The 13039-nt window shown below is 40.6% G+C and overlaps 1 protein-coding gene across 2 annotated transcripts in view; it reads left to right on the top strand.

Annotated features, from left to right (window-relative positions):
- Positions 1–13039, top strand: part of ptpn4a (protein tyrosine phosphatase non-receptor type 4a) — a 79929-nt gene that overhangs the window by 18320 nt on the left and 48570 nt on the right. For both annotated transcript variants that reach the window (XM_020647846.3, XM_020647847.3), the window contains exon 2: positions 9819–9973. In XM_020647846.3, coding sequence (XP_020503502.1) covers positions 9836–9973 — 138 coding nt within the window. In that variant the 5' untranslated portion in view covers positions 9819–9835. The remainder of the gene's footprint in view (positions 1–9818; positions 9974–13039) is intronic.

The raw sequence follows: 13039 nt of genomic DNA, 5'->3' as shown, positions 1-13039 counted from the left end.
ATGCTTGAGTTGTTGAAAGCGGGACATGTGGGTTTCCTCTCCCCCTGTTAGCGAGCCACCACAGTTGCATTTGTGCTGTATGTAAATTCAATAACGTACAACAACCTCTGAAGATGTGTGTGGTAACTGCGGTTTAATTACAGGACTTATAGCCATATTATTTTCATAACCAAACTTAGAAGTTGTGAACATTTCCATGGTTGGCCTTTTTTTCTTTCAGATTATTCTTAAAGTTCAGATTCAAGTAAGGGACAGTCAGTAAATGAGTTGGACGAAATACCTTTATTTTTACAGGCACACAACAGCTTTGTTAGCTGTTTTCTCTTTACAAAAAATGGCTCTATATTGGAATGTAGTCCTTTAAATTGAAAACTAAAAAACTGCAATTTCAAATGTTATAAACCATCTACTGAAAATGCATTTTTAGTCCCCCTAGGCTGCTTTTTATGAGTCCAGCATTTCTGTGGAAGTCACAGTGATGAGAGGAATGTGCCTCCAGCCAGAGGGTGTTTCAAAAGAAGGAGTTATAGAGTCTTAGGAGCGTGGGCGGGGTTTCCTCCTCCCACATGTGAGTGGCGCAGGTGAGAGGACTTGTGAGATTCATATTGAAAAAGATGTCTGTAATGTAGACATAAGAAAGAGCTGGAAAGCACTTCCCGTGGAAAAAAAAAAAGGCCTCTCACTCTCCATTATCGGAGGCTTTGATTCGATAGGATTCTCTGTGACAGGTGTTGGGTTTTATGAATGGCTCTGTGTGTGTGTATTTGTGTGTGTGTGTATGTGTGTGTGTGTGTGTGTGTGTGTGTGTGTGTGGAAGTAAATGGACGCTCCCTGGCACTGATGACTATAATTTGCATAATGGACTCACAGGCCATACTGAGAGTAAAAGACTGGAGGAGAGAGGAGAGAAACAAATATGCTGCATATGAAGTGTAGTCCAGCTTCTCTCAACTCGTGCTCCATTAAAATTCCATCTCATACGCGTGTTTTCATCCTGATTTCTCGATAATGAGAATACTGGTAGGGTTGGTTCAAAAATACTTGCCTGTCAGAGATTAGTCTACAGCTAATACTGCTCTTGCAATCCTTCTATCTGTATGCCACTGTAACCCATTCGCCTTGTCAAACCCATGTGTAGCTAATGACATAATCTACGCTGTAGTTTATACTGCAACAGGGCCAGAGCCCCCCATAATGGCATTAGTTTCAGCTGTGCTTCATTTAAAAGTACAGATTCAAATGTCTGATTTAAAGAAATATAGCGTGCTTGACATTTCAAAGGAACTGGCTGTTATTTCACATCGATATAACTTTCCTTTGGTTGTTCTTTTCCGCGTTCCATTTGTTGGAAAACACCCATCGCTTCATTTGTTTTTATGAATGAACCACTGATAAAACACATACCAGAGTTTGTTTATTATGATACAGTATGTTATGGAGGAGGGGCTCAGTTGGAAATTTGTTCTTGTACATCTTCAGATTACTTTTTAAATAATATTATCATTCTTAATTGGATCTTTTTCAAATCCTTAACATCAACATGGTAATATGTATGAATATCAAATATTTGGATTGAGAGAACATCCTCAAGAATAGCAAGCTGTGTTCAAATTAGTTTAAATGAACATCCTTTATGTTCACAAGGACGACAAGTATCGTTCATGAATTGGATTCCTTTCAAAATAAATGGGTGTTCCTTGGCCAATGCTTGACAGTTTTTGTTTGTATTTTTAAGGTGATATGGCATATAGCTTTTTCAAAAAGGGTTGTAAATGATAGAAGTTATGCAGGGTTGTAGATGAATTTCTAAAGCTGCTGTTGAATAGCTTCCCATAGAGAACATGTGTTTTAAACAGAAGCTGAAGTGTCCGAAGGGATTAATACAGGACGTACTGAGGGACACAACATCGTCGTTTTTTGTTTCAAATATTATGAGCAAATGGATTCTAAAGGACTTTACGCTACCTGTACTCATAAAACAGAATTGAACTGTGTAGTTTTTCTAACAGTGCAGTCAGGAAGGTGGACTCAGTCTTTTATTTGGTGAATTTACTGAACTGTGGTGAACTTGAGCTTTAAGATGTGGAACCCAAAAAAAAAAAACGTCCTCCCCATAATAAGAAGCACAACTGATAATTCAACCAATTGCCTTTTCAAAAAATGATGAGCACAATATAAAACTCTTGATTGGATCAGCATTCCAGGTTCTTACTTAAACCGACAAACAGCTCAGAAAGTGGCTTTGGATAGGGCCCGACCAATATGGGGCCGATACCGATACGGATATAATTGGGAGAGAAACAAATCTGATACCAATATATTGGCGGATATCTTCCTGGGATCTATGTTGTATGTATGTATGTATGTATGTAGGGCATATAGATGCTGTACACAAGTTTCACAGTGGTGGAAGTGTGAGAGCTACTGCAACTTCCTGTCATTCTGCACTGTTTATCTCTGACTGCTGGTGTAAGCATGTTCAGCTTCAGAAACATCAAAGCTCAAGAATTCACAGAACAATCCACTAACTTTATGTAGCTAATATGGAAGACATTTTTCAAGAAAAACTTCCAACCATAAAGTGGCATAATTTGTATTTTTTTGGAGTCTTGACTCTTGTTCTCTTCCTCCTCCTCCTCCTCCTCCTCCTCAGAGACATTGACAATCAGATTACAAGCTGCACTGTATGGCTTTACCATCAGCCAGGGCCACATATGGCTATCCCTAAAGGAGGCCAGAGGTCATTCTCTGCCCACATTCCTTTAGCTGCAACTTCACTGGCACCCCACCTCCCCCACACAGACACATTTTAAATGCTTTGTTTGAATCTGTCAATTACAGACGCACACACACACACACACACACACACACACACACACACACACACACACACACGAAACAGCACTCTGTCTGCTGCTGTTGTTGCCCTAGATAATTTAAGTAGAATTAAAGGGATCATGGGAGTGGCTGGCTGGTTGGAGGGTGAGGAAACATTAGGAGAGGGGTGGAAAATGATGGGACGGATGTAGGTTTCTTATAAAGGCACAGGTATGAAGAAGTAGAGAAAGACCTGGATGAGGAAATCTTTTTCTTTTGGCCTCGCTCACTTGATACCAAAACTATCTGTTTGTTTGTTTTTGAAGACTGAGTAACAAAATTGTAACACATAGCGGTGAGGTCAGGGTTAAGTCTGTTTCATGCCGGCACAGACCTCCAGTAGAGCATGTGGCATTGGGGTAAATGTCAAATGCACACAGAGAAAAAAAAGATCTATGAGGGCTTAAAAGCTGTTTTTTTTTCTCTCATCTATTATAAAAACTCACACACACACACACTCACACATATTTACTGGCACACATCTGTAATTGACCACCTGTTTCTCTGTGGCCTAGTTAATGCTGATGTACTATTCCTCTGGGAACGCTAACTGCTAGCTTCTTATTTTCATATTGTTTCAAAGCATCACAAAGGGACAGAAAAAAAACAAACATACGTTGCGTGTCTTTGGAGTTCCTTTATAGAAATTGGGGGGTATAAATAGAAATGTATGGGGCAAATTAAGTTCAGCAGTCGGCCCTTATTTGAACTGGGAGAGGCCGCTGAATATTGTTTCACTTTGTCTTTGAAGACTTTAGTTCTGTTAGAATAACTCAAATATGTGAAGGTATTCATAGTTCAGTAGGTAATCTTCTGACTACTTTTGTATTTGTGCTTGTTTTTTGTTTTGTTTGTTTGTGTGTGTGTGTGTGTGTGTGTGTGTGTGTGTGTATCCACATTCAGTGGAGCTATAAACATTTTAGATAATGTGTGTTTTTCTGTTTGTATCTTTGTGCATGTTGAGGTGGGTGTGTTCATATATGTGTATATCAGAGTGTATACAGACAGGAAGGCTCCCGGCCCGTCTGTGTTTGCAATGAGCTGAGAGGGCCAGAGGAGCCCACCACTGAGGGGAAGCTTTAGGGTCAACACACACACACACACACACACACACACACACACACACACACACTCCTGCCTGTTTGTAAGCTCTGCTGACTGCAGGAAGCAATAATGGTTGCGTGCTTCCGGAGTTCCGGAGGCTTCTCTCAGGGGAGTGCGGCTGCCCTGTCCAGCTCAGCAGAGAAAAACTGAAAAGAACACAGCGGAGCAGAAAATGATAGAACATGGAGAATAGGATCGAGTAGAATAGAAAACGGCACAATGGAATAGGATTGTGAATGGTACAGTAGAGCAGAACCAATAATAATAATAGGATTAAAAACAACAAAAACTGAATCTAAATAAAAGGCGAACACAAAATTAACAAGAAGCCAAATATTAGAATTAAGACGAGCAGAGAATTCATGCAGGAGCAGACTTAAGAGCTAAACCCTTAACAACAGGGACTGAAAGACTACAGGTTATTAAGACAAATACGAATATCACTTAACATTTGACTGCAATCCTTAAAAAAAAAAAAAAAAAAAAAAAAAACATGACCCTTCCTGTACTCAGGTTTTTTTTTTTGTATAGTGGTGTTTCAGGAGGGGAAATGTGATTCAATGGTTGCACACCGCAGAGATGATCCAGCACCTTGCTCTGCGCTCTTTAAACTGTCCTCAGCTGCATGGCAGACAAATGTTAGGACAGGGAGGGAGCAGCGAAGGCGAGTCAGCCTGTGGAGAGAGTCTGTGTGTCAGACCTCATCATCTATGTATCCCGTAGCCCCGCAGTGTGAGCCAGTGATAGGAGAGTGGCCCTCCCCGCCCCGCCCCCCCTCCCTCCTACCTTCTTTCCTTCCTTCTGCATGGCTTCATCTCTGCGTTTCTCTGCGGCCCATTCACTCTGTTTCCCGAGCGTACAGTGCTGCGACTGCTTCGGTTTGCATGTTAGCTTTGCTGCTTGCAAAGCTGTGTGTGTGTGTGTGTGTGGGGTGGCTCTGTTGGCAGTCAGAATAAATCGATCTCTGCGGGATGGCAGGCGTCACGCTTTGTTTGATACTACCTGCTAGCATTCAACCACCTACACTTCCTGTTATGCAGCTCGGTAGCTCCTCGCTCTTAAACCCTCTCAGCGTGTTCAAATGCCCACATCCAATCCTGGGAGCCCAAACTCCAGCCCCCACTGTGTTACACCCACTTTCCAACTCCTAGGATATTGTCACTGGAAATGTTAAGCACTGTCATTAGGCTGAGCTGGATCAGACATTCAAATGAATCTCTTCTTGTGATCAGTTTAGTAACAAAATGAGCGTGGTGTCACAACAATGCTTACAACTCTCTCTTTAAAAAAAGAAAAAGAAAAAAGAAAAAAAAAAAGAATTGACAGGCCAGAGAAAACAAGTAATGCACTCATCTTCATCTCTTCCAGTGTTTACAAATATGATAGTAATCCTAATGGATGATGATGATAGACTTTTATTCAGTTTATTTCTCAGGTTCAGGGCGTGATATAAATCTATTTGTGTATTCACTTACACACTTAGCATTGACATGGGTCTCCAAATGTGCTCCAGTAGCCCCTTCTGATTGGATCTCACTGTCCTTCTCCATATGTACTAGAGGTGGGGAAAAAAATAGTTGTATGTTAAAATTGAGATTCTTATCTTCTGAGATTTTTAAATCGATTCATGTCTTCCAAAAATCCAAGAAACCCTGCTAAGCGCTAAGGCTAGCTCTTTAACTCAGTAGAATGCCAAATAGAGCAGAAAGAAATTCAAGCAGTCTCACAGATGACTGGAGTAGATCCTGAAGTATGTACTAATTCATAAATAGACTTTGAATTAATGGAACCATGAGTCCAGAATCGTTTTGAATCGGAAATAGATTCTGAATCGAATCGTGACACCAAGAATCAAATTGAATCGAGAGACAGCCAAAGATTCTCAGCCCTAATATGTACTGTAAATGAGCGCAGAGCCTTTTTTAATCCTCATGAGACTTTTAAGAGACTTTGAACGACGATAGCGATGTGCCTCTCAAAACACAGAGGGCTGGTTTGCAGGGTATTCACATCTTTGAACAACTTTGAAGCAGGAATGTGATTCTTCCTGATTCATGTGGAATCTTGGATTTTATTTTGGATTTTTCAACGTGTTGTTAAGGTGACCCATGTGAATAATGGATATAGCCTTTGTTGGCTTGTAAGCTGGTTGTGTTTATGTGCTTGGCTGTGCATGTTCGTCGAAGTGCAATACGACGTTAGAGCCACCAGTTTAACTGCCCAGGAAACAAGATTGTGTGAATAAAGTGTGATCCAGCTTCGAGCCGCGCTTTGTTTCCGTGCATCGTCGCTCTGATGTCACTGAGGTCCAGAAATCCGGAAATCCACGCTAGCCAACTATATTCAGAAGACGTTGTCACATTATCTGTGTGAAGACTCGGAGCAAGAAGTGATCTGTCAGCAGTCCCTATCTGTCTGTCGAAATAGATTTAGATAGACATGTCTGTCAGAAATTAAGCACATTCTGACTCCAGTCATGCTTTAGAAAATCCCATACTAACTACACATAGACTACTTGTTTACAGCCTATAGAAGTTCTGCAGTGTGTAAATATGGCTGAAGCTGGTTTATTAATGTATGAAGATGTTGTTGACAGGGGCCATATGCACGTTTAAAGTGGTTTCAACCAGAGATCATCATTTCACATTACCATCATTTGTCTGATGCCAATCACATCCCGGTGAAAGCCAAGATCGCATGCATATTAATCAATCAGAGGAACACAGACACGAGCGGCAATAAAGCAGAACATGTTCCATTTGAATATCCCAAAGTAGGCCTTAAATAATGCAGCATTTTCTGATGAAACTGTATGTTATTCGCCTAAATGTTGTAGGATTCATTGAACACTCATTTGTACTGAAAGCTCTTTTTGGTATTCAAAAACAAGAAATGGTCCAATAATGGGTGTCTAGGACTTCTATCTTTGTTGCTGTGGTTTTGAAAACCGTTTTCTAATCTATAATAAGTTTTATTCTTACAAGGATTGTATCGCAATTAAAAAATCTGGTATTGTTACCACCCTAATCATAAAATGTATCTCAGTTGGGATTTAAAACATGGGTTAATGTGATTAGCTATGAGCCATTTCTTTTCTTTTTCTTTTTAACGTTTTGGGTCATTTTTTTCCTCCATTTTTTTTGAGTGGGGCATGGCATGCAGCAAAGGGTCGAGGTTGGATGCTAACCCACAGTCGCTGCGATAAAGACGATAGCCTCCCAACATGGGCTGTGCGACATAACCGCTTGGCCATCCGGCATCCCAGCTATGATCTTTGTTAACAAACCAGCAAGCCAACAGTTTGTAAGCCCTGGGTTATTCAGAGTATGTTCTGCTGCATCTAAAAGATTATTTTTCCAGTTCCCTTCAAATAGTTTCTGTTGTTTCTTTGTCATCTTTGACTTTGGCAGTGAACACAGAGTTTCAAAAGTGCAGCTGCAGACTAAAAACTCTGCTGGCACATATTTGAAGTGTTTTTCTCTCTATTGGACACGCACACAATTTCACAACAGTGTTACAGTTTCTTCTGCTTCAGTAGGAGTGATTTTAATAACATGCAAGCACTTTGTAACTACAATTTTACACTGCACCAATAGATCACCAGGCCCGAGCTGATATAACCAAAGTGACATCATCAGGGTGGTTGTTGTTTGTTATCAGTCATTATTAGCTGCGTGGTTATCATAGTTTCCTCGCCTCACATGAGCCTGCATCAGAAACATTTCTCTTGCTCAATTAATGCTGCTTCTATATTTTCTGTTCTTATGATATGCGCCTTCATAGTTTGTCAAATCACCCATAATATACATCATACTCTGTGGATATCATAACATCCACCTGCAAAAGATGCATGAATCTCATGTTGATGTGTAAATCTTGAGCGTCAGGATATGAGAATGCAGCATTTTTAAGTAAAGATATGTATGTGTATGTGTGAACATACCCAGTGTGCACACCATCTGCCAGTGGTCATGGGGGTTTGTGCTGATGTATAGTGACAAGCAGCTCAGAGACGCAGCGAGCCCTCCATATATACTATACACACACACACACACACACAAATACACTCACACAGAGCCATCGTCAAAAATGCAGCAGCTTCTGATGACGAGGCCATGACCCTTGTGGGGGTTATTATGTCCCCTGTCAAGACAGATCACCAAAGAATAAAGAAAAGGGGGGGGAGGTGGACAGGAAGGGCACAAATCCCACTGCAGTGGCATATGTTACCCAACAAAGTAGGAAAACACTGAAAACGCTGCTGAGACCGCAGACAACAGAAAGAGAAGAGAGAAACTCGGAGTCCATTCACATGATCACATGTATGATCACATGTATGATCACAGAAGAAGAGCTTTTCCTTTCAGGTGTCTTATTGAGGCTAAGTTGGCTGTCCAACTTACTCACTCTATACAAGTTTATAAAAACAGGACAGCAGTTTAGGTATAACTTAACTTGTTTCATACAATTCACTCTGCAAGAATAGTTTTACCATTGAGGAAACTTGCTAAAGCTTCCAAGCTGAGAAGATTGATGACTCGTGTGTGTATATCAATCAATCAATCATTATTTGTATAGCGCCAATTTGTAAGTGTTATCTCAAGACGTATGGGATAAAATGCAGTTCTTGTTGTCCACACTGCCTTGCCGCTGAGGTGGAGTTCAGATCAGGCCGTGCATGAATGATGCGGTGGTTGTGGGGACGACGCAGTCTGATGGTGGTGGTGGTTGAGCTTTGGGCTGTGGTTAAATATGAAGCATCTGCTGCCAGTTGCTGAGCACGATCAAATGGAAACCCCTGGCCTGCTTGCTCTGCGAGGGAGGGTATATGCACCGACTTTTTCTTTCTAATGAAGCCATTTAAATAGCAAAAAAAAGGAAAATAAATTCCAAGGTATGGTGCTATTTATTCACCCCAGATAATTCAGTTGTATGTCAATCTCTACCCATCTGTGTTAAGGCAGTATTGAACTGTATGCTTTTTTTGTGAACGCATGATCATCCTTTGTGATCCATTCATGTCCTGCATAGTTAAGATATTGTACAAACTATGAATGAAAGTGTAAGAAGTAATATTTCTTTGGATATATAATCAAGGATCCAAGTTGCATTGCATTCTACAGGCTTCTGTAGAATGGGTCTTTGGTTTGTTTCAAATGGAGCAGCTTCAGATACATGGATTGTGATTTATTCCCACTGATGAGCAGAGAGGACACCCTGTGAGCCATTGTTTGTGCTGCCATGATCTGCCAACCAATCACTTGAGCCGCTTCACCAAGGCATGCTGCAGGCATCTCATAAAAGCTTCATCATGGCAAAACCAGGACCTCCGATTATATTGCTTTTCTATATTTTACCTGGAATATCTTTATTTTCCAGATGAATATTGTCACATTGAATTTTTTTTTTTTTTTTAACATTTAAAGCTCTTCTTATGGTACTTTTGTTTTTCTCACTGTATCGTAGCTTGTGAGCATTTTAGTGTTGTACTGCTATTCATTTTCCACATCCCCCAGTAGGGAATCTGCAGCTTGCCTACTCATTGACATTCTTTTCTTATGAAACACTCGGTCTTTGCTGCTTCTCTGTGCTTGTACAGGCTTGTCTCTCTGTATGGCTGCCTTCAGTAAGGCTGTGAAGAGAGCATGTCCTACATCACATTTAGTTATTGTGTTCTTTTTTTTTTTTTTTTTTTTTTTTAACCTATGAGCATGTGCATTACAAGCATCCATTAAAAATGCTCCAGTTCTTTCCTTTCTGTTGTTGTCCTGCTCAGTTTGCTGTTTCAGCTCCTGTCTCATTCTCTTCGCCTTGCTGTGTGTTTTGGTTTGTTGCAGACCCTGGAAGGAGCGTGATGAGCGCGCGCTTCCGCTTGCCTGCTGGCAGATCCTACAATGTCCGGGCGACGGAGCTGGAGCGAGACAGGCAGCACACACAGGTTGTGTGCAACGTACTGCTTCTGGACAACACAGTCCAGGCGTTCAAAGTCAGCGTAAGTACCGATCTCTAACCATTACCTATACCTCTGTGTTTGACTCAAATCAACACTGATTCAATCATGATATTTTTCTTTACTCTTATGCAGTATTTTTGTAATGAAATGGAATAAAGGCTCTCTTCTTAACTGGATAGATTTTCGGGGAATTTTCATGTTTTGTAAGTCTTCTTCAGTATCAAAGTAATCAGTCAATCAGCGTGTCTTTATATTGATGGGTTGCATTACAAATGACCTTTCTGTTATAGTCATCATGTGGATCATTCTCTGTAGAAACAAAGGACCGTCATTGCTATATTCAAACCGAAATAATGAAAATCAATCCATTTGTGCAATCATTAAAAAAAAATCTATATTCTGATGATGATTTTGTCTTACTGACGGGCAAATAAGTATATCAAACATTTATTAATCCGTGCCGGACCCCAAAAAGGATAAAGTACTAAGACCCCCATTTTTTACCTCCCCTCCACCCGCCCATAACACCCCACTCTTCTCATCACTATAGATTTAGCCCTGGAGATCCCCTTAAACTTATTTGATGGTGGGTGGTGGATGGTTGTAATGTGTGTGCCCTGTATTTGTATATATTTAATAAACAGACAATACATAGAGGTTGAAATTCTTTTTTTCACACTGGTTCTAATATGACCTTTTTCTCGCCCTGAAGTTTTTACTTCAGGAGGTTGATAAGGCAGAGTCAGTCTTTATCTTGTGTCACAAGCAATAAGTCTCACCAAGTCACACCCCGTGTTTAGCTTCACATCAGGTGACAAATGAACTTGTGACTGATGTCGAGAACGGCCCTCTTTATGTAATGACACATATCCTCTCGTCTGTCTCCTTCTCTTTGTGTCTCTCTTTGTCACCGCGTGTTTAATCAGAGTTATAACAGCGCAGGAAGGGGAATTCCCTTTGTGTGTCATAAAATACAATTCCTCCAATAACATCCTGTCAATAGGTCACAGACTGTGCACACACATACAGATATATGACAAATATGCACGATGTAGCTCTTTCATTGTGGGTACTGATATAACAATGCTAAATGGACTTGAGCTTGTTTAGCGCTTTTCTAGTTTTCTGACTACTCAAAGAGCTTTTACACCGCAGGTCACACCTACTCATTCACACACTGATTGCAGAGGCTGCTATGTAAAGTGACCATCAGTATTCTCTAATCCCATTCACACACATTCACACACCACTGACGAAGCAGAGGGAGCAATTTGAGGTTAAGTGTCTTGCCCAAAGACACATCAGACATGTGGCTGCAGGGGCTGGGGAATCAAATACTTGCGGTTTAGAGACGACCGACTCTACCACTGAGCCATAGCCGCGAAAGGAAACCACGTTCTTATTATTGTAATTAAGAGTATAAAACAATACAGAAAAGAACATTTATTTAGCTGGCTTGTGGTTGGTTAGTCGTCTGGCTCCTGAAACATAGTTGGTGTTCTGTTCTTCCTGCCTTATCCACCAAGATCACTGTATGTTCTGCTTTTTTTTAAGAAATGTAGGCTTAATGTTGTATATTTATATGTGTGTGTGTGTGTGTGTGTGTGTGTGTGTGTGTGTGTGTGTGTGTGTGTGTGTGTGTGTGTGTGTGTGTGTGTGTGTGTGTGTATGTATATATATATATATATATATATCAAATACAATTAGACTGCCAAAAAAAATAGGGTTTGTACATTTCTTTCCCCTGTATTACAACCTCTTCATGAATTTTTTTAATGAATTGAAGCTAAATTAAACTTTTTTGATAAGGTACTCAACCGTACGGTACCTATACGAGTCACTTTGCTATTCCCTAGATTACATTTTCTTGGACTACATGGTCGGTTTTAAGCAAAGTAACTGTAATATATCTGATACTTACTGTAGCTAAATAATCAAAATGATCATGTCAGCCATATTTGTGGATCACTATCTCACACAGTCTCTTTTGCCCACTCTGCTTCCTGCTGGAGACCCCCCCCCCCCCCTTCATCTTGCTGAATGAATGACTCGCTCTCTGTCCATGTCATTGATCAGACCCTTGCAGCGGCAGTAACTTCCTGGAAAGACAAGCCAAGCCATCCTCAGAGCAACAATACTTCTATTGATCCTCTCTCTGGCCAACTTGATTCTAGCCGAGAGTGAAAAATCCAGAAGCGGTCACTTCGTCATGGGAACCAGAGTGCTCGTGGTGCACATGAGGGCATGTATTGATGATCTTTGTAGCTAGTTAGTCTTTGGCAGAAATGATACAAGTGAAGAGCAGAATCTGGCGTAGCCTGAGAGCCTGATTGATGACGAGAAATGAAACAATCCAAGCCCACTACTGACCCATCTCAATACAAAAACAAAAGCTGGGTCACACGCTGGATTAATTCAGAGCGAGTGACGTGAAACTGTAACCATAGCAACCACTAAACATCCAACAGACCCTTTGCCATTTACAAGAGCTTTTGGTAATCAAGTAGCTCTTTATAATAAACAACTCTGAGCAGCAAAAAGTAAAGAGTGAACAGTCTTGTTACTAAAAATATAGTATCAATATGTTGGAAGAAAACTTATTCTTAGCTAAGAATAGTGTTATGAGGGAATGTGGAGACACTTTGTTTTCACATTATTATGCATATTGAAACTGTATTGATTTAAAGACAAACAGAACTTTTTTTTCTGTTTGTCTGTTTTTACTGGTTAGGACAGCTGAAGAAAGACAGGAAATGTTGGGAAGAGAGAGCGGGGGGAGGGGGTGACATGCAGCAAAGGGCCGGGGTCGGATTTGAACCCACAGTCGCTTCGTTACAGGACCACAGCCTCCATATGACAGAACCACTAAGCTACTGGTGCTCCCAAACAGAGCAATTAAATGAAGAACAGAGCAGAGTTAATGAAGAGAGAGAGACATCTGAGATACCTGATTTGTAGAGTATAAAGAATAAAGAAATGTTTTTACTCAACTTATTACTTAACTTACTGATTTAAACAATAATCAGAACGCAACACATTATGCTTTACCCTCAGTTAACTGATGAATGACCTGGACCGTGACTGCTGTGTTTCTGTCCCAGTTGT

The sequence above is a fragment of the Labrus bergylta genome, chromosome 13 (genome assembly GCF_963930695.1).
Source record: "Labrus bergylta chromosome 13, fLabBer1.1, whole genome shotgun sequence".
NCBI classification, from domain to species: Eukaryota; Metazoa; Chordata; class Actinopteri; order Labriformes; family Labridae; genus Labrus; species Labrus bergylta.
The sequence above is the reverse complement of the archived record's forward strand: the minus strand, read 5'-3'. Positions and strand labels throughout refer to the sequence as shown.